The sequence below is a fragment of the Phalacrocorax aristotelis genome, chromosome 1 (assembly GCF_949628215.1).
Source record: "Phalacrocorax aristotelis chromosome 1, bGulAri2.1, whole genome shotgun sequence".
Lineage (NCBI taxonomy): Eukaryota > Metazoa > Chordata > Aves > Suliformes > Phalacrocoracidae > Phalacrocorax > Phalacrocorax aristotelis.
The window spans coordinates 177,818,210-177,845,089 of NC_134276.1; the positions used below are offsets into that span (position 1 = coordinate 177,818,210).

The following is a 26,880-nucleotide window of genomic DNA, read 5'->3' on the forward strand; positions in this document are numbered from 1 at the left end:
GGGCTTTACTTTTTCAAAATCATTGTCTATACAAACAGCCTGTGATAAGAACCTTGAAATTATACTTGTGCATCATAAGACAAAGATCAGGAGCATACCTTTGCAGACAGTTTCCCATCATTCCCCCAAACCTTATTACACTTTAATTCACATTAGGGATCCATACTAGAAAGCTTGCACTGGATTCTTTCTGGAGGAAACTGAGCCAGAAGATGCACTCCAGCACCTAAGAGGCATTTAGTCCATGGGAGCAGACCTGAGCTACTCTGAAATAAAATGCCTGGTGTTAGGTCGAGTTTCTCCCTACAGAGGTGCGGCTCCTCACACACACACTCTAATTCCTAACACAGTCTTAGCCAGTGACTCACTTTGTCATATTTTAACACTACACACTTCATGGAACGTAATTCTGAACAACACCGTTGTTCTTTTTTGTATATTTGCATGAGTTGAACAACTCTTTGGCAATTCCTGAAGAGATGGCACTGCAGTTTTGCTTCACCATAGGTAATTTTCTACAATGTAGGAGACACAAGAGATGCAGACGACAATCCTTTCATGAGCCAAGATGTCAGCATTCACCCTGCACTTTCCTTTGGTTCAAGTATTTTTTATCACTTGTACGCCGAAGTAACTCATTTCCTTGGGAAAACGGGATGATAAATAATTGCAAGGCATTCACACTGCTTCCTGACCTTCTGAAACACTCTGCACCCTCTCCCTCCATTATCCTATCAATAGTGGGATATACCGCCACTGCTGCTGCCTCTGCTTGTGCTCGCTCCTTTAGGACTCAGATCACTCAAAACACAGCACACCGCAACACAAATTCTGTCACTCCTTAAAGTATTTGATCCCTAAAATCTAATTCTGCCAGCTTACACCTTTCGCTCTCCCATGGTACATATTGTTGATGCAGATGGAAAAAAGGTGTAGTGCTGTATTTTGACAACATGTAGGTACATTTATCCTCCAAGTGCCTTCCTTGGGTACTTCAGGCTGTAATTTATCTCATTTGATTTCTTCTGCACCACGTGATGGAGAATGTGGAATTTGATTCTTGAGTTTCAGCACGGTAGCATTTTGTTGTGGGCAAGCCTGACAAAGGCTGTGTTATTACTTTTAGCTTAATTAGACTATTAATATGATTCATGTGCAGTATTTCAATCACCCATTATTTTGCCTTGCTGTTTTCTTCAATTGATTAAATCTCTAGTAATCAAAAGTGTTGCATTTTAGGCCTACCTCTTATTTTGACTACACTTCATTGTTAGGACTGATCATTTAATAAATATCGATTGAGCAAGCTGCTCAAAATTCACCAAGTATAACATACAAAAATGTACTCAGATGGTAGCAGCTTTGTGTAACTCTGCTCCCAGAGAATAAATACAAATTTACAATTAATCTCATTGGAAAAGAATTAGGACAATGGCTACCAAGATCTTTTGAAAAATCATGGTGGTTTTTGCCCAACAACATGCAAGCAGAGAGCAATCCCTTTGAAAACTGTTCTCTTAGAGTGCCAGAGTTATATGGTCAAAGAAAGAAAAGAGAATACAGGATCCTGTGGAAAGAATTCCTCAGGATGTACTCTTGGAGAGTCTGCAATGTATTATAAAAATGTGTCCATAGGCTCTGTGAAATCAACTTGTTTAATTATACTAATAATAAGAAGTAAGAGTATAATGCTGAAGTGCTGCAAGGCTCAAGATTTGTTTTCATAAAAGTCCTTCTCTAGGGAAGAAGAATATAATTAAAACTTTAGTTTTTACAGAAAGTATGGATATCTGAAGAAAAATGGGGGTTTGAAGGAAAGTCGTTAGTCTTGATCAAAGTTATTTGATAGAAAATGTCAGTCTTCCTTTGCTAAATGTGTCTGCTTACAATGTAAGAAAAATGACTATATTATCTTTTACTTTGCCGTTTTTGCTTCAAAGATGGTTGCTATGAGTGTTGCTCATAATTAAGTATTCTAAAATATTATTCTTGCAAGCAGATAACATTCTTTCAGTAACTATGATTCTGTCTGGTGATGCCAATTACTGGGCACATTTTAATGACTGAAGTCACAGTACCACCGTTATTTAAAGATGCAGCAAGTCATCAGCCATGATGGCGTCTACTGTTCTTTGCAAAGTCTGGTCTTGATCCCAAGGCCTTCACCAGGTGTTGGCTCATGCTATAAATATCCAGTGTGTTCAGTTCATCTTCCAAAAGGAAATTGTGGACCAGGGCTTTTCTGCATTTCACAGAAGGTGAGTGAATGTTCTTGAAGATTAGCCCCAAGGAGATCATACCTTTGAATTTGCCCTGAAGCAGAAGCAGCATTCATTGAAATGATGACATTTGCATGTGAGACTGCAAAGAAACTAATTTCTAGCCACGAGTCTTCCCAGGAGGCCCTGGAACAAGAAGGATTCAACTAAGAACTTGAAAATGACCATAGTATGAAGTTAGGCTATATTAGACTACAAATATGAGCTAAAGATTGTAAACGTCACATGAGAACTGCCTGTGAGCAGTGTCAGTTCAGAGGCAGCATACAGAAAAGTATCAGCTTATTTGTCCTCTTATGAAAGCTACATAGTTTGCTTAAAGCTATCTATAATAACACTTGTGTGGCTACAGTGTAAGCATGCCCTTTGATAGGAAGCCAGAAAGAGTTCTTGAATGAAGGAATTATCACAATTTTGATAGCGCTTTGAAGTGTTTCTCTGATCAGGCAGTGCTGCTCTTCCCATGAGATCACTAAACGCTGAAATTACAGTTGCTTTGTCAAGGCACTCTGGCTTGAAGCAGAACACCAGAAGTCTGGAAGAGGTGCTCTGCTGTTGGATTTCTTTGTCTCCATCTTTCTCAATGGAAACCATGCAAAGATTTGGTAGCGATCTCCCCAAATTACACTGGTGTCTTTCTCTGAGGCTGCTGTAGGGACCAAATAACTTCTGGGAATCAGCAGTGCCAGGAACTGGGGGAGTAACAGATGAAAATGTCAAAAAAAATACTATTAGCTAAGTTAGACCAGCAGAAAAAGTTAACTGGCATTTCCTCAGCAGAAATAGACCTTGGCCATCTTTTCTGCTGAGATATTTGGCAAATTCTAGTGGTGTCCAGCCCTGAGATTGGGAAGCCAGGACACAGAGAGAGCTGGCAGCCAGCCCACTTCACCACAGCTCCCTGTGTCAATGAAAGGCATCAGCTTGGCTGTCTGCGCGCCCAGCCAAGGGCTCACTGCCCACCAGCACGTCCCGATGGCAGGAGCTGCTGGGAGGAAAAAGGTGGCAGAGGCCTCAGGTAGGGCAGTCTACAAAGCAGACGCTTTTCGATTTCGTCTGCAGTCACAGCCTGGTAGTGGCCCTGTGCCTCTCCTAGGGCACTGGGCATGAGCTCTTCCCTAACGCAGTCTGCCTTTGGGCTGTAACCTCCTTTTTGAGCCTTCTTCCAGCAGACATGAATCACAGCAGCAGTGCTTTTTCCCCTCCCTTGCCTGCTTTGACTCTTCCAGAGACGTTGCTCAGGATCCTCTCCATCTTCTTTGTAAAGTACCACAAAAATCCTTCACATTAGAAGGCATCTGGGAAGGTCGGCCATCCAAGTTAATTAAACAGCACTGCAGTCAGCACAGCCACACATAGATCTTGTATGTTCCGTTTTTTGCTAGAGTTACGTTCTCCAAGGCCAGTGCCTCTGCCAGTGATCATGCATCTGAATTAATTTCATTTTCTCTGGTGGTTTCTATTGCCCATTTTCAGAAAACATATTACTCTTGGTTCAAGCTCTGCTTAGAGTGTTATCGATCACAGTTCTTTTATGGCAATATTTTGGAACATTGATGCTAAATACTGAATTATTATAAAAATAAAGATGGATAATGTAAACACAAACACAGCCAGGATGTGTCGAATTCACACACAGCATACCTGTCACGCCAAACTCCATCAAGAATAAGAAATCTCCAGGACAGGAGCTATTTATCTATCCATCAATTTTCACATCTTTCTTAGCTTTCAAGTTAGAAACAGCAGTATTAGCATCAACTGATAAAGATGTCATGACGGTGATGGATGGAGTTCCAGAAGCATATGCTGGGGATATGACTGATTTCAGAGATTTACATAAATTAAGTGAAGAGGTTGTATTCAGTCTGGTGGAGCCAGTGTCTTGATCTCCATCACCAAAGGAATCTCACTAAGCTATGCAGTCATTTATCAGATGATATGGTAATTAAAGTAGTGTCAGCAAGGCATCTTGGCAGTCTCCACTGAATATACAGTTCGTAAATTTTTGCAGAGGTACTGTTATTGTAGCCAGGATTGTCTGCATGAAGGCTGTACAAAGCTGGTAGGCAGAAATATATCTTTTATTCAACCTACTGATAGACTGAGAGAAAATCCCAAAGGGCACAAAAACCCTTCTTTAGTTTTGAAACAGAACAACCTACAGTTAAGTTCAGATTGCTGCTTAATTTAACTGTGTTAATCAGTGAGACTCGGAGAACAGAGCAGTTTGTGCCTAAGGAAGAGAAAGGAGTACCAGCAGTTCAGCCACCTTTGAACAGGGCAGCCCTTAAGTTGACAAGTCATTTCACAGAGGGGAGGCAGAAAGGCAGCTGCTTCAGGTCAGGCTGCAAGCTGGGCTGGAGGGACCATAGTACTGCTCTGTGTCAGCAGATGTGCCTCAAAAGTCTGGAGATCCCACGAACTGCTCCAAAGATGAGCTTTGTCTCTGTTGCATTGAAACTGGTCCTTTTGCAAAACATTTTGCATGAACATAAAGAGGCTGGGGAGGTGTTAACCTTCTGTTCCAGGGTCAATATTAGCAATAGCTGGATAACAACTGCATCAGTGGCAGCCTTGCGAGCACACAAGGAAATCTGTTAGCAGATATGTCCAGGAAACCAGCACTGAGAGCAGTAAGTACCAAGTCACCATCTTCCTGCCCATTATAGCATGGAAAAACAAGAAAACTTTGTATTCACAAAACAACTTCCACCAAAGGCTTTCCAGACTTTTTCCCACCTTTCAATACTCAGACCTCCCAATATCCCTTGGAGGGAAAGTATTATTATGCAAAGGCTAAATAATTTGCATTCTGCTAAGGATAAATGATTTGCCTAAAGACACAGAGCAAATCAGTGGCTTTGATTTATAGCTATGATCTGGCCTGACTGCAAGGGAAGACTTTTCTCGATTTTCATGGAGCCCAACTAAATTCTTCAGCCCCCCACTGGAGGAAGAGCCAGCGCAGGGTCAGAACCCAGCAGTCTGAGTCTCAGTACTCGATCTAAGAGAGGGCATCCACCCTTTTTCTTGCCTAAGGTACTGTTTGCGAAGTAATGTCTGCAATGTCTTTGCATTATGTATTTGACAGAAAAAAAAACAGAATATAACAAGAATACTATAATGTGATAATATATGTTTATATGCGTTGCCACTCTTCTTAAAATTGTGTTTGAGCAATCTAGCTTGAATATTTCTTGTTTCTATAGAACTCTTTGCTAGCTAATTTTGTAAGTGTGTCTGATCGGGCTCATTTAATTCATCATTTTCATTTGACTCATTAATCTCTGCCTCTCTTTTGAAAGATAATCTGCATTTAATGGCTATGTTATGTAATATGCAGCAAGGCAGGAATATCTTGCACACTTTCAGAGGGCAATATTGTAATGTCTCACTAGATTTATCTATGCATCAAAATCTCATTTTTAAGATGCCCAAAGTGCTTTCAATTACCAATGGGGTGAGTTTCTGAGCACTGCTATAATTTGTTTCTGGTAGAGTCTGAGGATTAGAAATCAGAGTCATGTAAGAGTTTTTCAACGTATAGCTGCAGTCACACATAAAAGCTAAAGACAGGAATAAATTAAATTTAAATTATATGCTTTATATTTTTTTATCAATAATTACTTACCCCAAAGCCATCCCTTCTGACAAACGACTATGCTCAGATGGGCCATGGGCTGATTCCAAGCCCTGGTAGGGGGATGGCCCAAACCCTCCCATTCCCCATGCTCCTTGCAGCTCCCAGTAAGGATAGACAGGTCTTTACAACTCTGCCATCAGCAGGTAGGTACAATCCATTTCTAGCGGCAGACGTCAATCTACACACCTTTTAGCTAGCGAGTGAAGGTGTTTGCTGTTTTTCAAACATTTTTTAAAGACAAAAATTGACAGCAGCTGGAGAAATTTAAAGACGCGACAGGGCAGTAAATCTGGCCCACTATTCATCTTTGTAATGTTTTCCAGCCCGGAGAGTCAAGGGAAACGCTAAGAGGGTGCTTGCAGACCTGGATGCGCACCTGGGTCTGGCATTTCTTTTCTTAACTTCATCCCATTACTCTTACTGGAGGATTCACCCTGTCCATTCTAGGAAATTTTGGATAACAAAGCTATAGCGCCTCTTTCTTCCCCTTCCTATTGCCTCTAAAGGCACATATTACCATAGCTGATGTAAGGATGCAAATATTAAACACAGAAATTATCCAAATAATTCAAGATGACATGGCAATTATGCTTCTTATAGGTATTTTGACTCCTCTTTTTCTCAGATATAATCATAGAAACTTTACTGCATTTAGGTTATTCATAGACTGTCTTAGTCATTGGTCTTTCATTCAAGATTTTCTTAATTATCTGATACCTATTCAGTGTACGATTAATACATAGACAGTTTTTATTTTCATAATCTCTTTGCCAAGGACTTAATTTTATTAGTAAGTTGAGACATCTGATTAGAGCAATCAAATACCATCTCCCTAAACTCTGTTTTGTTTTTCATCTTGAATTCTTTCCTATTTTTAATTTTTTTTTCTGAAAATTAAAAACCATATCTAATTGCAGTCAAACCAAAATTGGTAGACAAAGATTATAACTCCTCGCTCAGTGACATTATGCATTATAGTGTGACCCCATAATGGCACTAGCTCATTTTGCTACTGTAACTCATTGCAAACTCGTACCTGCTTTACTCTGCTAATTCCTCTAGACCATTCTGCAGTGGTACTGTTGAGATTTCTCCATTCTGCTGAGTTACTGAGTTTTTGAATGATTTTTCCCAGGACAGTTAGCCTGCATTTAGAGGTGAATCTTATTTTCTGCCCCTTATTCAATTCTTTAGGTAGGGTCTCATAAATTTTCACCATCCCTCCTGCTGTTAACAAGTTCCTCACACTGTAAATTTCATTAAGAGGCTGTTCTTTCCTTCCTTTCTGAGAAATCATTAATGAAGAGATTAAACTTGAGCAAACCCACGCATCCACTAGATATCTCACCCAAGTCTTAGAGATTGCCACTTCTCATTATCTTTTGTTAACAGTTCTTCAGCCAACTTCAGTCTGTGTGAACGTTTGTTCCCTGGCCAATTTCAATTAGTTTTGAAAGCTGCTGTCAAATGCTTTATTAAAATCCAAATAAATGATAGCTACTTCTCTGAATGAATCCAACAGTTTTGCAATTCTATCAAAAAGGCAGTCATTGAGTTTGTCTTGCAAGATCTGTACTTGATAAATTCACACTACTAAATGCTGTTGCTTTCATTATCCTCCAGAAGTCCAGAAATGTCTTTTTTTTCCCCAACACTTCTTTAGCATCCTAATGATCAAAGTATGACTTATTAAAGGGCAAAATTCTGGCTGCCAAAGTATACATAATCATCATGTGTTGTCACCCTCAATTTTCTGAAGCCCAGTAGTAGGTAATAATTGTTTTAACCTATTCCTCCGTTTCTATTCTGCCATTTGCCTACCATGTTTCTAATAACGGTTTGAAACATGTGTAGGGACTGTGAAGCCTAAAGCTGCTTCTTGCTTGGTCAAAGGAAATAGTTAGTATATGACAGCTGTACTGCTCCACTTCCATACTTCTCTTTCAGTATATTTCTTCACTAAGTACTCAATTGCCTGGTGCTCTTTTCTGGTCCCACGTTAAAGTGGTTTATTAATCCATTTCAGTCCAATGCCTTTACCCAAGGCCATGAGCACTTTTCTTATTTTTTTATATTCCTACAACCTACTTTTTTTTTTTTTTTTTGCTACAGCCACCTTTTTCATACCTTTCTGCCAATTGCCTTCACTGTGAAGAAAACCATTGCATCACCTTATGTTTGCCACTGGATAGCTTAGATACTACTTCTGGTTTTGTAATGTAAGACATTACAAACTGAAAAGATGCGGACAATGTAAAGGATTTTCTCTATCAGACAACATGTACCCTACCCTGGCATCAAAGAGTCAGAAAGAAATTATATGATTCATGAATAAAACAAACCAGAGCTTTGCTCAGAGAATGCATCTGATCTCTGCCCTTGGAATACTTCAGGAGCTATGCTAGTTTTAGCCAAAAGCACTACTTTGTTATTGAGCAATGTCATGAGGAAACAGGTAAACCCTAAATACTAATTAACTGAACAAAAGCTAATATCCCACATGTGGTATGGCAAAAAAACCCCATGGGTTTATATCAGGATGTAAGAAAGAATCAGTTTATCAACTTTGCAGCAATTACCTGCTATCAGAGGATTGTCATCTGTCAGAACAGTATATATCCTCAGATGTATTTTGACTGGGATATATTGCTTCCCATTCAAGACCAGTGACAGAGTTCTATGAAAAAAAAAAAAGCCCTACTGAGACTCACTTTGTTCAATGGTTACTTTTTAACATTCATGTTCTCACCAACTCCCTGAGTTGGGCTTCAACTACTAATTTCATTTACAGTAAATGGAGTCAGTTTTTCCAAGAAGTTCATCACCCTCTTCAGGTTATGTCTTAAAATTTCCTACGTACATTATCCTACTACTGAAATTCATTATGTTCACCTTTTGTCTCCACCTTACTGCATTTGTTGTGTATTTTAGGATGTGATTTATTGTTTTTTTCTTGATATTGACGAAAGGATCTTCGATAACTAGCTCAGATGCAGAGATCTATCTAATAGACAGCTGAACTTGGCAAATCCGACACACATTGTAGGAACCAGGCTCCGTGGAAGTAGCGGACTGCACTGCTTTGCCTCAGCTGTTCAAATCTCTCTAGCTTTGCTAAAATAGGACTGGATAGTACATTAATTGAATCATTACTACCAGGAAGTCCTGGTCCTGCTGTGCCTTCAGACCAGTGGACACAATACTTCTGTTACCAACTCTGATACAAATTGGAAGTTGCTAGCACAATGTAGAGAAAGTGGGTATACTTACTTATTAGGAAGAAAAACTCTATCTTGCCCTGCTGAAAGTGAGTCAACTCTGTTTATTCAAATTAATCTACTTTTTTATACATGCCTGCACTTAACCTGCTGAAGTTTATAGTCAGTTCTCATTACGTATTTCCCTTACTCCCTTGGTTTTAGCAAGTCTCATTACTTACTTCAGTTTTTCAAACGTAGAGCAATTAGCATTTTGTACCTTTATGCCTGGTCAGGTTTGTATCTGGTCAGCAAAAGATGCAAGTTTAACATATGTAGAAAGGAAGTAGTAGAATTCTGTCCTTTTATAGCCTAAACAAATCACTTAGACAGTTTTAATGTGTAGCATCATTTTATATCCTATTACAAAGCACAAGTGCTGAACACAAGTGAAATGCTTTTAAAATTGCAATTGCAGTTGTATACCTAACTTTAAACCTATGACCTTCATTTTTCCATATATCATATGCATAATTTTGAGGACTTAGCCTCCACAGAAATTCCATGCAGCTATATCAATTAAGTATTTGCCCATTTTAATTTAGTGTCATACTGTGTACACAATATAGTAAAATGCAAACCCCATATAAGCCTTTGAAATTTTGGTATTGGGCAAGGTCACAAAATAATGAATTATATAAAGACAGATGCAGAGACAGCGTTTATGAACTATGATCCTGATATTTTGTCTTTAGTTTTTTTTATTCATCTGACTATATTTCCCAGACTGTTTCTGAAAAATACCCTCAGTGATAAGAAGATTTAAACAGAACAAAAAATTTCCTGAGTCAACCATTTATCTGCTACTGAATTCTGTGAACTAATCTTAGTTCAGGCAAGAGCTCCCCTAAGCAGTTCATATATTTTAATACGGTACAAGGACTCAGCACTCGGTATACATGGTACAGCTTATGGCTTACACTGTTTTAAAACTAAAGGGAAAAGTCTGCTGTTGCATAGCGAACTGGGTGAAGTCCTGACCGAGGCTCCCAGCTCACCAGCCTAGACCAGTCACAATAAGGCACTATTGCTTCTCAAACCCACCACGTTCAGTAGTAACCACCACCCAGTGTTTACCTTAAGGAGAAATAACTTGTCTTACAGGTGTTGGTAACTACAGGAAGAATGTTTTAAAATGCATGCATTTAATCTTATGACATCGGCCAGTGAAGACTTTTTAACTTAAAAACTTGAGCTCTCTCCCATCCACTGGAGATTGTTGTAATCTCCACCGGAGGTTATTGTAACTGCTTGGCATTGAATTAAACCTGTTGATGTGAAATAACGCCCTGTACATATTTCTTTCCATCTTTTAATTCAACATTTAGACCAAAGTGCCTTCTCTGTAAGCTTCTCCCAGAGGCAGAGTCCTGATTCTTGCCTGTGTCTTGGCTTTTTGTTCATTTGCTCCAGCGTCTTTGGTTGGGGTTTTGCTCTGCTTGTCCTTTATAGCTGCACAAATCTTCATGAAACAATCAAGAGAGACCGACCCTCATCCCCATCAAGTGCCTCTGCTTTCCAAGGTGATGTGTTCTCCTCTGGAGTAACTTATCTAGCTGTCTTGGGGTTACTTACCTTCTTGGGTTAACCTGCTTTTGCTAACCACCCAAAACTGTACAGACACTTTGAAAGGGACAGAACTGCCCTAATTTCCACTTGTCCATAGGGAAATACATGCTGATTTTGTGCTAAGACTTGTACTAAGACACCATTAATCTAATCTTCATAGAAATGTATTTAAAACATGTCAATCAGCAACAGAATGGGATGGGAAAAAATGTGTTACATCCATGATTGTAGAGTGGAAACAATATAGAGTTTTGGTATTAACTATAAGTAGTTAACAGATCTAAAAGTGCATCTCTGAAAATAATACCATTTATTAAAACCATATTTGTGAGCTATTTAATCTTTTTAAGGGATGTATTCACATTTGTGCTTGTGCTTATTACAACCTTTTGACAGTTTTATTGTTGAAAAGTTCAAGGTACATCTCATAATTGTACCAGGAACATGCATTTATCACTGGCAACAGTTCTGTGCCACATGAAATGAATTACTGTAATAGACATGTCATGTAATAGCATCTCATTATCCTCCCCCTCTTCCTCCTCTTTCTTTTTCTTAACCTTCTGCAATGAGCAGGTCAAAAATGATGGTAAGTGTAACAGACAAAAATGATTCCTGAGTAAGTTCAAGACGCAAGAAGATGTTTGCTAAAAGTAATGCTGTAGCAATTCAGTGAGTAATTAACATCGTGTTCAATACACTGCAAAATAAAAGTGCTATAATAGGGTTTGAGCCCTAATGCTGCTGCTTAGGCTCTAGCAGTTTAGCAGATAGTGAGGCACCATGCTGGGTCAGGGGCAGGATGATTAGCGCCATGGAAAATCAAGGCCACTTAGATCCTTCTGCCCTGGTTTCTTTATTGCAGCCCTCTAATTACTGCTGAGAGGCAAGGTGATACAAAGGCAAAACCACACAAAATATACCCAGGCTCTCCCTGCTGTTCCTACAGTTGCTGTGGCCTGAGAAGAGCAGCAGGACCATAACAGAAAGGGCAGGAGGTGATGCACGGGAAGCATACCTGAGGATCAAGTCTCACCATGGCCCTGCTGATGCAGTCCTCGTTCAGCCTTGCACCGTTAGTCTAAATTCTAATGGTCTGATTTAGGACAAATCGGCACAGACATACAGGACAGGATGGGCTAGATTCAGTATGGAGGAGCTTCTGTAATTTGCCCCAAGATGCAAACAACAATCACTAGTAGGGTGCCTCCTTTTAACCATTCAGCAATTTCTGTTTATTTTTAATTAGATTTTGGCCACAGTAGGTGTGCCTGCTAACTCAAAGACTAAGTTTCAACACAATGAGGCTTTAATTTCCCAAGCACATCCTCATTATATCACATCATTTCAGCCTTACCTTCACTGCACATTTCTGACAACTATCTTTGTGCTCATTTTCCCCTCCCATCCATCATACAACCCTAGCCATCAAACATGTCATTCTCAATACTGTTTCTCTAACGTGGAGTTTATATGCTTTGTTCTCAGAAAAGCCAGGACTATCACCAGCTCACTGAATTGTTTCTCTCCACTCCTGAGGCCTTGGTCCTGCTCAGTTGCAGTATGCAGGAGTCAGAGACCTCTGACAGCAGTAGGACTCTGCACGGTGGCTTCTATGCAGAAGGTGCAGCATAAAGGAAGATAAATAATTTTTCCTAGAAGTAGGAAGAAGCAGGGAATTAGTCAGCAAAACCTGATTTTTTTTTTTTTTATTATTAAGATAGCAAATACTCCTAAGTCAATTTACAAACCAAAGGCTCTAACTTCTCTCCCTCCTACTCCCTCCAGCCCAGCTGAGGAGCTTTCAAAGAAAATGGGTGCCTTTAAAGTTCTGCTCTTACTGAAGACACTGATCTGAGAGCAAATAAACAGCTCTTCATTCAGTCTTGTATGGAAATGCTCAACCTGAAAGCAGCTCAGCCACTGACTGAAGTGCTGCTGATTGCAGTGGCCGCACTAGGGAAAAACAAGCATGTTCTTTTTGATGTTTGATTAGGAGATGTGCTGCCACTGGGATTTCGGAGGGAAGTGCCATTTCTCCCTCCTCACGTCCTGCCTCCTCTCCCAGGGATGCTTCCAAGGTGACCATGCACTTCGTCTTGGCTGTTTCAACATTCCTGCAGAGGTATATGCAGTAGGAAAAGGAGGGATGAGAGCCCTTTTGGGTGCAATGTGTCCTAGCTTTTCATGGTTCATCCTACATACCAGTATCCCCTCTTAATGTGAAAGCTCTCTGCTGGCCCCCAAGCCACCTCCTCAGGCCTCCTGAATCACTCCAGACCTGATCTCAGGAAAAAGAGGTATGATGGGTATGCCTCCATACTCTGCTGACACATCCATATAGGATGGTCAAAATTCTAGCCCCAGTATAACACAGTGAAGTGTTTAATGGTAGGATATTATAAATATACTAATTTAGTCCCCAGTTCTGCTTACCTGTGCTCAAAGCATCAATTCTGCCTGTTGGGCTCTGCAAAATCAGGACCTTAAAAATTCCCTTCCATTTTCAGTAGGCTAAGATGTGCAATACAGAAGACATCATCTTTATTGTTAAAGAAAAAAGACATTCTGGCATTGAAAGGTATATTTTGAAAAATACAGGGTTGGCGCTTACTCCCAGTGATGTCTATGTCAAAGCTCCTATTGACTTCAGTGGGAACATGATTGCATCCAATGGGTAAATAATTGCACATATTTCACATCTCATTTTTACTGAAAACTGTTCTTCAAAAAAGGAAAATAATAGCCTGAATTCAAGGACTCTATTAAAAAGTCATTTGAACTGCATTCCAGTTGAAATCACTTTTACCAGTGAAAAGATCTTTTTTGCTTATTCAAAATTTACATAATTAGAAAAGCAAAAATGACAGACTTTGCTCTCTATTCCAGTCTCAGTCCTGGTAGCCTTGTGGCGCTTACAAGTACTTCCAAGCCCAAATTTTGTATTTTCTGTGTATCTCTGCTTTCTACTAGTCCCATCATTTTAATGTGTTTTGAAAAATTCCATGTCAAAAAATACTTTTTCTTCCATGTTTTTAGTTGTAAAACCTCGGTGTGTCTATTCAGCATTATTAAACTGTTATCTCAACTGAAGTGAGAACATAATCAAAAGGCTGGGTACTATTTATTTTAGCCATGTCTCCACATCAGAAAATTAAGACAGTGATGAATTACACATTACTATACAAAATTTTATTATCAGAGACAAAATTCAAATTTGTTCTGCTTAAAATACAGAAGATAAAGTTTCTCATTTTAAAAAAAAAATCCATTTTGTCAGTCCTTAGTTAGAGTGGAATAAAAATGTTATGTTGAACACATAGTGGTCCCATATTTATGGAGTCGTTTTTAAAGGCATATCATAGAAAAAACACTTTTCCAGTAAACTGTAAGAGAAATTCATATATTTTATTTGGCTATTGGTTTAAATTGCTGATTAGTTCTATAGTCATTAATTAACACTGTAAGAGTAATTCTGCCTTTATTCCCAAATCCTAGGATGCTTTAAACAATAAACGAAAAACTTTGATAAATTTGGCATTTTTAGATATACTGAGAATCAGTTAATACCGCTGCTTTATATGCAAAATATATGCTTTTCTATAAAAAAAGAAAAGAGAGAAGAGCAGTTGGCTCTATATAAAGTAAGATGTGATTTTAAATTCAGCAAAAACACATCGCCACATCCTGCACCTGAAACCTGTGCAGAAACAGGCTTCAACCCAAATAACTTTCCAGAAAGACTGTTTCAGCCATATGCATGATTTGATACATTAACTTGAAGCGTGTGAGTAATCCCACAGAAACCTGTGGGACTGCCTCCAGTATATGTATACTCTATACGTAGTTGAGTCCTGGTCAACGCAGCCTCACATCCTGCCTACGTCCAACTGCTTTGCTGAGTTGAAACTTTTGAGTAAGATCTGTAAATACACATAACCAATGAAAGCTTTGTTGAAGCAAAATGTCCAGAATTAGAAGCTATACATGCATGTATATATGGCACATAGAGAGAGAATTGTGTCATTATGCAATGATCTATATTTCCTTTAAATGAAATGGCATTCTGATCTCGCAAATACGGGTTTGTGTGAAACCATTGGTGACCTGTATCTAAACTGAACCAGCTCCACCTCTTAATTGAGAAAGAACTGAATTCCAAAGAGTTCAGATTTGAGGAGTGATGGAAAAATATGTTCTTCTAATTACAGTATTCAGAATTAATCTAAGGCTGAGACAGAATTAATAGAGGGACTCATCCATTATAACCAGCACTAATAGCTGCAGGATGACTTCTTTCTTCTTAAGGTGTCAAAAGATCTCATATGTGGAGTCTCTTGGGGAAATAATGCAATTTATTACCAAGCCTTTATTTTTCAATAGTATGATCCATTTATGCCATTGACGCATGTGTAGTGGAATTGATCATTAGTTTTCAGGGAAATGGCTTATGCTTATCTTCTGCAAAAATAGAGCAACTGAACACCTTTCAGTAAAACATCAGACAGGGAGCTACAATCTCTGTTTTTATAAGGCTATACGTCTCACCCACACCAAAGCCTACTGTCCCTGAAACATAAAAACAACATAGCAAAATTACATTTACACATATAATAAAGCTGTCTTTGTACAGGGTAGTTATACAGTAATTACAATGATGTTTCCATTAGAAACTGTCAGAATATCCTTTTCACAGAGTGTCTAAGCCCAGGGAAGTCCATCTCTGCGGAAATCTACTGTTTGCAGGAAGGGTAGCAGCCACACTTTCCACAGTACAGTATTCTGCAGTTCTCCAAACATATTATAAAGCTTTATCAAATTTGAACGGATCGCAAAGTGTTATTCTAACAAAAAGCAAAAGGAAAACAAAAAAACATTCGTCATCCAATATGTGCTACTGAAACATAGATACAAATACGTGAAATGTCCTGTACACCAGCCCGGGCATCACCTCAGGGGGCTGTTTTGGAAGCAATGGGTTAGATCCTCAGCTGCAATTCACATCAGTCACTTCAATGGATCTACCTCACCATGCACCAGCGGAGGATCTGCGGCCACACACGTGTTGTCAGTTTGGCTACAGGTTATTTTGCAATTAGAGAAATGAACATATTAAGCGGACTGAAACATATCGCTGAGAACTGAGACTGCATCTTGGCTCTTGGCCTCATCCGCTGTACCAAGGCTATCCTTATCAGGCAAATCCAAGCGATGCTGTCCAGGAAACGTTGGGGCACTCTGGCTAAGGCCTCCTGGCTCATGACTGCCTGCTGCAGCACAGCCCCCTCTGCTCTCACAGCGCTGCTCATCTCTGTGTTCTCTACCAATGCCACTTTGATATCCTTAGGAAACAGTGCACGTAAAATAAGCAAAGCATTCAGAAATGCTGCTTGGCAAAGTCGCACTTACTTCACTAGTTACAAATCAGCAAAGTATAAATGCAATTTTTCTGAGAAAGGACACTGGGTCTGACCCACAGCACTTGCTCTTGTGGGTGATTCTCCATAAATGCATCTCAATGAAACCAACTCCACACCTGTTTTATAAAATCCAACCGCAAATGCATTATCCTGTGGGGTTACTCTGAGGTTGAACTACCCTCTGCCTTCAGCATAAAGACACAAGATGGGGCTAAGTTCAACCAGCTTCTTCAAAATATACTTGATTTAAAAATTCTGCTCCAACTAGGGCACGTGGCCTTACTTTGGTGAAAAATCCTTACACACAGCAGTCCCTTTCTCCTTCCTTCTCATTGAAGGCTAAATTACTCATGTCAGCATGGACTACTTGCTCAAGTCAGAGTGGTTTCACTGGGTTTCAGTATTGGTTTTAAGAGAGGCAGAAGTTTCCACAGTTGCACGAGAAACAGAGTGGCCAATTTTTTGCAGTTTTGTATGCAAAAAGGGAACTGCACAGACAGTAGTGCCATACAGGTTTGCACAGGCATCTGAAATTTTTTATGGTATTAGTGCAGTGACTACTATTACTACTATTAATCCTTCCAAACCCTTCATTAGAAAAAGGCCTGAGAAACTCATGGCACATTTTCAGCATTAACAGCCAAAACGAGCACAACCATAAAGACTGTCTGTGCTTTTATGCACTGAAAAATCAAAATATTTGACCATTTGAAATTACTTCTGAAGAACATGGATTTTAATATTCTAGACAAAGATTTCAGTCAACAGTTAGGGTGACCTGCACTTGGGGATTTAGGTCTTTCTGTGCAATGCAGGCTCACTTTGTTTCCTGCCCACACAAGGCAATGACACTAACCTCTGAAGATCACCCACAACCCGTAACAGGCAAAGGGACCTTCTGTCCCTCCCGTCTCGCTAAGAGAAACTTGGATGGAGCCTCTCTGCACTTCAGTGGTTCCCAGCTGTCTCCCTGACCCGGGCTGGCTGGCGGCAGCTGCGGATGATGCAGCCAGCAGTTTTTGGCCTGCTTCATCCAACGCAGGGCAAACAGCCTCTATTCAGGCTGCTCAGAAGCAGGACAGTCCTTTTATTCCTTCACACTCATAATGACACTGTGGTGATAAATCCTGCTTAGGACAGGGAGCCCAATATGGTGGGTGCTCATAGCAGAAGTGGTTGTAAGGTAACTATATATATAAACAGCTTTCTAAGCCACATCCCTTTACCTCAAAGAGAAGGTTGCACATTTGACTCAAAGTCTATTTTCATTGACTTCACTATCGGCTACAATCATGCGGAAAACCAACACCTTATTATGCAGATATCTAAACAAAGGCATCCTCATCTGCAAATATCGGCCTTACTTTCTTCTATCCAAAATAATCAGACTTACTGACATTTTAAGGGAAAATTATCTGTACGGAGGATTTTTCACATGAATATACAGATAAATATTATATATATAAAAATAATTTTCTCTTTTTATTCTTTACTGCTAAGGTTTTAATTGTATGGTTCAGGATTCTTCCTGTGAAAGCACCCTTCTGCATCAGTGGAGATATTTCCTTTGAATAGCGGAGATTTTTTCCAAAGCTCAGTGAAATATCCACAGCAGCCCAAAAGCTACACAAAATTCATCTTCAGTTTCCAACATAGTGTTGGAATTCTTGCTATATTCACTGAAAAGATGATCAAAAGTCACAAATTTGGATGTACTCAAGGACATATGAAGTTTAGTTTTTTTTTTCATCAAAATCAATGTCCAAGTACTCCCAATAATAGCAGAACTGACTCTTCATTTCAGAAGAATGTTTTCACATTGGTCTGCCATAGTCACAATTAGTAGCTACTATAATTTTAACAGCTATCAGCAGTGGATACATGAATAATTCTACCAGCCACAAAGTAAGAGGCTGACATTTTTATAAAAATACAATAGCTGTTTTTAAAACAGGTATATTGTTATGCTGGCATAAAATCATGTCTATTCATATGTCTTCCTGTATGATTTAGTAAGCCGTATCAATTAATAACTGATCCTGATACATACAAAGGCTGATTAGAGATATAGGCCTCACCATATCTCTATAAAATGATGCCCAGGGCCTGGGTGATGCCCACATCCACACTGGATTCACATTTTGCAGCATCTCCTCTCTCACTGGAAATGACAGAATTAAATCCTAGATTTGAAAATGTTGAAAAGTTTGGGGTATTCAGCTTCCTAATCACAATCCAAATTATAAAAATGGGGCCCATCTTTAGATAAGGACAAAGGAAGAAATAGACTGGTAAAGGAGAAAGAAAATCAATAAGATAAATAGATTTTTCTAAGCAGACTGTATTAGAGTTTTCCATGAGGCATCAACTATTCTTCAACACAGAGCTGTGTGGAACTTCTAATTAAAAAAAGTTTCTAAAGACATATTATTAAAAGTAGGGGGTTGAATATTGTAGAAAACAACTATAGTTTTGTTGGATTCAATCCATTTAAATTTAATCCTGATGCAGTGTGAAACAGCAAAATACAAAATATAAAAAAAAAGAATAAGGAAGTATAATGGAAAGGCCAGCTCAACCTTAGCTATAGCAGTAATACTGACATTACTAGAATACAACAATTGTAAGCAATACTTCAACAGGTAAATATAACAGATACATTTAGGGCTTGATACCTGTGGTAGACCTGTTGCTCAAGGCCACTAAAATATTAATTTACATCCAACACCAGCTAAATGTACAAGAACTTCAATTCAAATGAGCAACAGTGGAAATTTCTGTGCACTGTGCAGAATACACAGGCTGAAATAATCTTTTGACTTTGGAACATATTGTTAGCCTGCCCTTTATCAGTGAAAAGCCCAGAAACTTCTGTGTGCATCCTGGAGGTACATGGTTCAATCTGTGGTGCTGAAAAAGAGAAGACGTCAAAGACAATCTTGAATAAAATTGCAAAGGGACAGACACACACTTCCTTTCTCTGAAATTCTCAAAGTAATTCATGTTTGAGGGCTTGGTTTTCTGCACACTCTTTGGATATCACGATTTTGGCCTTCATTACAGAGTAGAGGTTATATTAAATATTTGGCTTGCTTTTTTATTATAACAAATCTGCATGAGATTTTGTTCAGTAGAAATTAAAAATGTGACGCTACATACTGGCATTGAGGTTGAGTTTGGTCAACCACATAAAATAATACTGTGCACTTTTAAATGCCTTTCATCAGAGGATATTCAAGTGCTTTGCTAACATTAGTCAAGCCTCACAACATCCCTGTGAGGTAGGTAAAATACATAGGAGGAGGAGGATTGCACTCAACTTGGACATGATAATGTTTCTGGGCATTAGGTTCACTAGCATTGCAACGTAGTACAAAGGTTTAGGGCTTACTATAAGGCAAAGAGTTAACAGTACAAGAGCACAGGATTCCCTCTTCTTTTGGTTACGTGGCCAGGCTAATGTGGTGCTACACAGCACCAAACAGTGGAGCAAATGCCCACTCAAGGATTTCATCCACACACAGCACCCTCTGCACATTAAAAGACACAAAATGACAGACTCGAGATGGGTATGGCAGCTTAGTTATGGGATGTGCCTGCCAGTTCTTGAGGAGCAGAATACCATGGGAATGAGAGCCCAGAAAATAACAGCATCTCCATACAACTCTGATATCTGAAGATGCTTGGGTTTGGTTCTTTTTGCACTAATGTTTCAATTCACAACTTACTGGGGATCAGCAAATGCAACTGTAAAGCATGCTGGTAACTTCCACACCCTGTAAAGGAAACCACCAGATAAAATGGCTGTTTTCTACTTTGGCTGGCCACATGTTCCCAATGTACATGGCCATGATGTGGTCAGATGGCTGTGATAGGCTGGGATGGCATAAAGAAACACGGTCGTATACCTACATTCCCCCTCTGAAGCTGCTGCAATCTGCCACCTGAAACCTCTCTGTAGTTTTGTGGGGTTTTTTTCTCCATGGTGTAAACATGGGAGAGTATTTGGCCTCCATCAGTTTTATCCTCAACACTTAGCACCAATGGTGCAGATGGTCATTGTACAAGTAGCAGTTCTACTGTATCACTCATCTTTCTGATTAAGGACTGAGAAAAAAACCCCAAACATATGATTAAGAAAAGTATCAGTCATCTAGAACAGTCTATGTGAAATATAAGGAAACAGAAAAAAAACCCATGTTCTTGGTATTACCCAGTATAAATAAACACACACCCATGCACACATACCCCTCTCTTTCTCCATATTTCACTTTTCTAGATTGGCATAAATTGTACATCCCGTATTTGCAGAAGTATTGCCCACAAGGAGAACCTGACCTGCCTATCATAATAAATCACTACAGAGGCTGGTCTACCACATGCAAGACAGCCCTCTTGGTTAATTTTATGTCTTTGCACGCAAGGTATTCTCTCTGTTTGGTAATTGCCATTTGAATCCTGTGTTTGTTTATAACACTTGTGCACTATCAGCTGCAAAATTTAGTACTGCACAGGTTGGGTGACCCACTGTGAATACCACTGCCTTGTAAAATTGCTGAGAAGAGGTGGTTCATGGATTAACACTGCATATCTTCACAACTAAACCCACACTGTTCCACTGTTCAGAAGCAAATGAATGTATAAAATTATAATGCATAGATGATGTCTTTCTTTCTCATTCTCGTTTTCTCTCTCCGCCCCTCCCTCCTTTTCTCTCTTTCCTTGCTCTTTATGCTGCTTATTTAAAGACGGGAACATGGAGACTGCAGATACAACAACTGGCAACTCAAGAAATGAGCTGGCATCTTTGTAATCATTAAGAGACAATCTGAGTGGTAGACTAATTGGCAGCTAGTGGGAAAGCTGACTTTACATCTCACACTGCCCCAAGTTGGAAGCCTTCTGTATTTCTGCATTTCCTTTTCCTTTCTTTCCTTTTGTTCATTGCAACACTGATTGTCGTAGATAGTCTTTGTGCTTTGTATAATGCCCATCTTTGATGTAACTTGAACTCACATACAAAATGCGGCTGTTATACATAAGCATGCTAGAATACAGGCAGGGACGGTACAAGCATGCACAAAATAGTCTTTGAAGGGTTTTTTTGTTTGTTTTTCTTCAACATTTACATGCACCACTTAATATCATGTTTGGCTGTGTACACTGAGGACTGGATTTCACAAGCGTTCACGGTCTTCTCTTCTGAAAAGCTTCTTGACAATTTCACAAGAGCCCAGTGTAAAAAAAAAAATCCCACAATTAAAAAAAAAAGGAAAAATACCCCCTTCTCCCTGCAATCTGATTTTGTCTTCATTATTTAAATGTTGAACACTTCTGAACTGTCTCCTCTTCCTCTGGCAGAGCTTCATGTTAAATGGTCAGCTGGAAAGACAGATTAGTGTGTCAAGGATTTTCTTAGCCACTGGAATAGTTCCTCCTTATAAAGTCTTTGCCACCGCACATTGGCTTCCACTGTTTCCACGGCGCGAGAGAAAGAGGCAGCAGCTCCCTCTTCATAACTCTTTATGAAGTTCTTTAGCTGGAAATACAAGTTAACAGGTTAAATTTGCAGGAACTAAAGTAAATATTTCCAGTGCTCACAAACAAGTCAGGCATTTAGGATAAATCTCCACTCTCAGTGTTGAAGTAAATGTAGTACAGTGTAGAAAGATTTAATAGGAAATGTAATAAGACAGCAGACTGTCAATTATGTGTGATGCAATTGCTTCAAATTGCACTAGAAGATATTGACATGTCAGTGCCGGATCACATTAATATCATTACCTCCTTCTCTCCCGTAGCCCAGCTGCCGCACTGCACAGACAGCTGGGCTGCTCTAAACTTTTATTTCTACCCAAGAAACCAAACTGGGGAGCACTGGAAATGCTTTTAATTCAGGTTTATAAGCAAATATCAGCAGAAGGCAGCCCTGATGCCCTTTCATGTTATCAACCTTCATAACAAACTTATTTCGTTTTGATTTGCAGAACCCTTTTGATGATATAATACAGGTCAGTTGTTTATAAAAGGAAGGGATGGTTAAAGTGTGAAGAGAATGGCAAAATAGCAAGTGGGCACTCATTTGATAGTCTTCGAATGCCTGAAACAGATTCCTTCCTTTATGAGAAATCTTTGATCTTTTTTCAGGAGACTGAAAAGGCCCCTGCTCTATTCTTGCATATACTCAAATTATAGCACTGTCACCTAGATTATTATAGCTGATGGCACTGGTGTGCCTTCAATTACTGTTCTTTTTAAGTGAGAACTGCAAGGCTGATCTGCACAGTAGGTTGCTGGTTTTCTTGACTTGTATAAAATTAGGTGGTTTCATCAACACTTATTCATAACTAGCTAATTTTTGTTTCCTGGTGACACCAAATTCACCTTGTTTCTTTAAATCTAACTTCCAATAACATCTCTTTGTGCATGGGCTCAAAACTGAAAAGGCTGATCCTGCAACTATCTCATTCCCATCACAATTAAAAGCACGGGAAGGACTTGGAAACTATCAAAATCAGCCCCTACCTGAACTCTGTACTTTTTATACCAAAATGTTTACATGGCCAATTTCTTTTAGGGGAAGTATAAACAAGCAGCCTGCCAATGCTATCAAGGAGGTGGAAACTAAGGGTACAGAAGGCTTCCTTGTGCAGCACACATACTCAGATCTGACCAGCACTGTCCTTCCCACCTGGGTAGCTTTGAGGAAACCAGCTGCAGCTCTTCCCTAAGTTCTCGAGGCCACTAGACTTGAGTGCAGACAAATGGTTGGACACAAAATACCATAGCGCAATCAGAGTTCAATTAATCATGATTATGCTGCATAAGAACCATTTGATCCATTTGGGGTAATGTTGAGCAGCTGCTAAGCAGAGCATAACGCAACTGCACAACTACCTCAGTCAGGGCAGATGTTAAGTGAAAATGAGAAATCTTTGCAATCTAAATAAGAAGTACTTTGTATTCAGAACAAATTATTGTGGTGTCATTTGGCCAGAATATCAGGTTAACAGCTTTTCTCACATGGAAATACTGTAGGCAAAAGAAAAACAGAGAAGGCACTGGCAGCTACTGGGTGGTTTTAGGGCTGCCCTCTGCAGCATAAACTAGTGCAGACAGAAAGATCTCATCTTTAGTTTCTCAACCAATAGTCAAAAGGAAAATACCAAACCTACATATCCAGCCAAGCACAGAGAAATGCCTGCAATACCCACCTCCTGACACCACCTCTAACCACTCAGGTGCCTTTGCAATCTGCTCCTCATCCTCGTGCTGCCCACCCGCAGCTGCCTGTGACTCCAGCTGAGCAAACTGAGTTCCCGGACAACCAACACTTTATTGCTCCTGCCCTGCTGCCTCCTTACAACAAATACAGCCTCACGTTCTGAAAGTCATTTAAAAATTACCTCTCTGAGTTCTTCTTCGGTATTGAGGAATTCTGTGACCCCACTGATAAGCTTTGAATTCATAAATAATGCTTCGCCGTACCTGCAAGGGCAAAAAGAAAATGTACAGAGAGTTAATGCAAGTGCCAGGCCAGCTGAAGGTTAGAAAGCAGTCTTCTGTAAGCAAGGTAGAAGGTATGGGACCGATTCTGGGGATCCAAGGTAATAGCACTGGAATTGGACACTGGTATTCCAGTGTTTCATGCTAAAAACCTGGACTGAGACCTTCTTCTAGGCTGATCTATTTGTAATTAACTTTTAGTTGGATGTTACTAAGCAGAATGGGCTTAACCACAGCTGGGAGCTCCAGAGGAGGAGAGGACCAAACCACAACACCACCTCACACTTAACGAAAACAGCTTTCCATGTAATGACACAAAGCAGCTCAAAATACAGGTGCCAAAGGAGTGGAGCAGCAACTATGGAGAACTATTCTGAGGAACCCTTCTAGCTGTACCATTAAAACAGACTTTTTGTAGTGCTGCAGCCTTCTCTGCATTTTGTATTCATCCACCTCATCTACATTACAAATGGCCTCTAGATAAGTGAACTGAATCAAATTCTCTTGTTCCAGTACCTGATAATTAAAATAAATAATACTGATAGATAATAATACCGCTAAAATAATCCCCGGGCTACGATGCAGCATCTTCAAAGAACCAACCTGGAATGAAAATTTGAAAGCTTGGGCAAGGAATATTTAAAGGCCAATGTATAATGGGGTAGGATACTCAGCGGCAATCAGCAATGACCTTCTGCCGGTATTTGCTTTGAAACCGGCCATTCAAATCCTGCTGTTCCGCTTGCTCTTCCACAAGCTTTTTTCAGTCCCCCAAATGAAGCATCTAGATCACTTACAAGATTAACTAGACTAATCCCGAAGTTGTGCATATAGTTTGTGTGGGTTTACTTCCAAGTCTCTAGTATGAAGAATGTAATTCAGTTGGAAACTGAAAGCAAGTCTTGTTCAAGTCAGACGTCATACAGCACAGCAAGAGGCACTTGACAAATAGTTATCCTTATCTTTATCTGCACATACATCCAAAGTAGTATCTAGCTAATCTGAACATGAGTGTTTTTAAAATAGGGAATCCAGCTCTCCTGTCGGACATGTGTAAGTAATACCAATACACTGCACTGCAATTAAATTTATCTGGGGGAACAATTCAGTTCATACCCTATTTTTACAAACTGATTTAGAGGAAGACTTCAAAATTCAAAGTGAAATGAACTAGCACAGTCACAGCTTTCTATTTGGCTTCTATTAATCTTAAATTAATTACCCATAAATGCTTAGGTGCTGTAAGCCACAGTCCTTTCAAAAGAGAGGGGGAAAGAGAAAGGGAGAGGGATAGACCCAGGGAGAGGCATAGGAAGAGGAAGAGGGAAGAGAACTGGGTTTTTTTGAGAAGATTCTGTTTTAGGGAAGATGTACACTGCGTTGCTTGCTACCGTAAGCTTCTGTGAGGGGAAACACAGTTATAGGTATCAAATATCCTACTCCCTGACCACTAATAACTGAATTATTCATGGATATTTCAGCAAGTACATCTCTTTTTCCAAAACTTCAGTCACACTGACATATACAGACATCCAGAGGCAAAAGCCTCCTATGGGAAGTATGGATTTCATGGTCCTTTAAGCACGTTTAGGCTTTCTAACAAAGCCCTTTAGTATTACAGTCTCAGCTTAGCCTCATAATTGACTGCTTGGAAAACTGGAAGCTCCTCTTGATGGGGTCTTTTGACAAGGTTACCAATCCACTTTACAGAAGTGACCTCATAAAAACAGCTGCAGGGATTTTATTTTTCTCGCAGTCTGTACTGTAGCCACAATGCAAACAAGAAGTAAGAGAATTCCTTCCAGTGAATATGATACCTTCATGAATACCTGCGCTGATTACTGCCCGTTACGCATACTTGATAAAAAGTCAGCCACTAACAGCAATTTCTAAACAGGCTCTGCTGGCAAAAATTCTAGAAAAAATACCTCCCAAAATAGTATTTTGCAGGAGTGAAACATAAGAATGAATAGAAAAAGTGTTTGTCTTGCAAGTATCAGTCTTCGCACCCTTCACAGGAAAGACAACAGCGCTGCAGAAGCAGAACCTCACATGCCTGAGCTCTCTGGACACGTCCTGGGGTCACGGGCTTTCCACCTGCTCCTTTACTTCTGGGGATGTGAACCTCCAGTGCCTCACATTTGTACAGGCTTTGCACTTGTGCGAACTCAACTTGAGAGGCAGCATAGCCCATTTGCTTCAGACAGATTAAATGGCCTCACAAATACTGTCAAATTCCCAAATGCTGACAAATTATTCAGGACTTAAGAATGAAGGAATTCTTATAGGCAGCTCTTGGATTAAATTTTCACACACTGAAACACATGTGCATACATGAAGAAAAGAATTTAGGAGCCAGGGTAGTGCATGCTCAGGTAACAGGAATTCAAGCATTTTAGTTTCAATTCTCTTTTTCAGAACTTAAGCAGTCTTAGTCTCATGGATTTCTTATGAGAGACTTGTTACACACCTCAATTTCTAAGTCCCCTTTGTAAATGGAACATGAGTGATTTTGAAGATTTTATAAGTTATCTGTACCCTCTGGACAATGCGAATACAAGCATACTGAAAACAATAATTTGTTATTCTAACTCTTTGACATGTTGTGTTTTAAAGTTACAGGAAATAGTGTTATAGTATAATTTAATCACCCTCAGTTATTTAATGTTACTACTTCAAATGTCAACACCTTTTATAATAAATCAATGGAAAATACCATTGAGATACCACCTTATTAAATTAATGCTTCATACGAAGTATTTTAATTTTAAATAAAATTAAATAATAAATTGTAACTGTAGAAAAAAGATGCCTAGGGACAGAGTAACTTGAACTACAATTCTGCAATAAAGTCTGTATTTTAGAAATGTACTATACGGCAAGCTTAAATCAGAAGCCTAATTTTGCATTCCATCATGTCACTCTTTCACTGAACATTAAGGGGCAAGGTGTTAGACTAATTCCACCCTCTCAAAATCTCTCTTCAAACGTTTTAATCTATAATTACAAAACAAAGTTATTTTCAATATGTATCACATATGTACAGCTTGCATGAACTATTTAATTCCACTGCATTGAATCTCTTCGTGATTGACGGAAACTCAACTGGATGTCCCTTTCAGAAAAATGCAACTGCCACAATCCTTTTGGTGGCTCTGACATGTTTGGAGATCAAACTGAATGTAGATAACATAAAGTCAGTG

The 26,880-nt window shown here is 39.4% G+C and overlaps 1 protein-coding gene across 1 annotated transcript in view; it reads right to left on the reverse strand.

The window, feature by feature from the left end:
- Positions 1-21,113: 21,113 nt before the first annotated feature.
- TRHDE (thyrotropin releasing hormone degrading enzyme) overlaps positions 21,114-26,880 on the reverse strand; it is a 216,237-nt gene continuing 210,470 nt past the window's right edge. Inside the window, exons 18-19 of the mRNA XM_075080790.1 lie at positions 23,578-23,659; positions 21,114-21,710 (exon numbers count right to left, since the gene is read on the reverse strand). Coding sequence (XP_074936891.1) covers positions 21,567-21,710; positions 23,578-23,659 — 226 coding nt within the window. The 3' untranslated portion in view covers positions 21,114-21,566. The remainder of the gene's footprint in view (positions 21,711-23,577; positions 23,660-26,880) is intronic.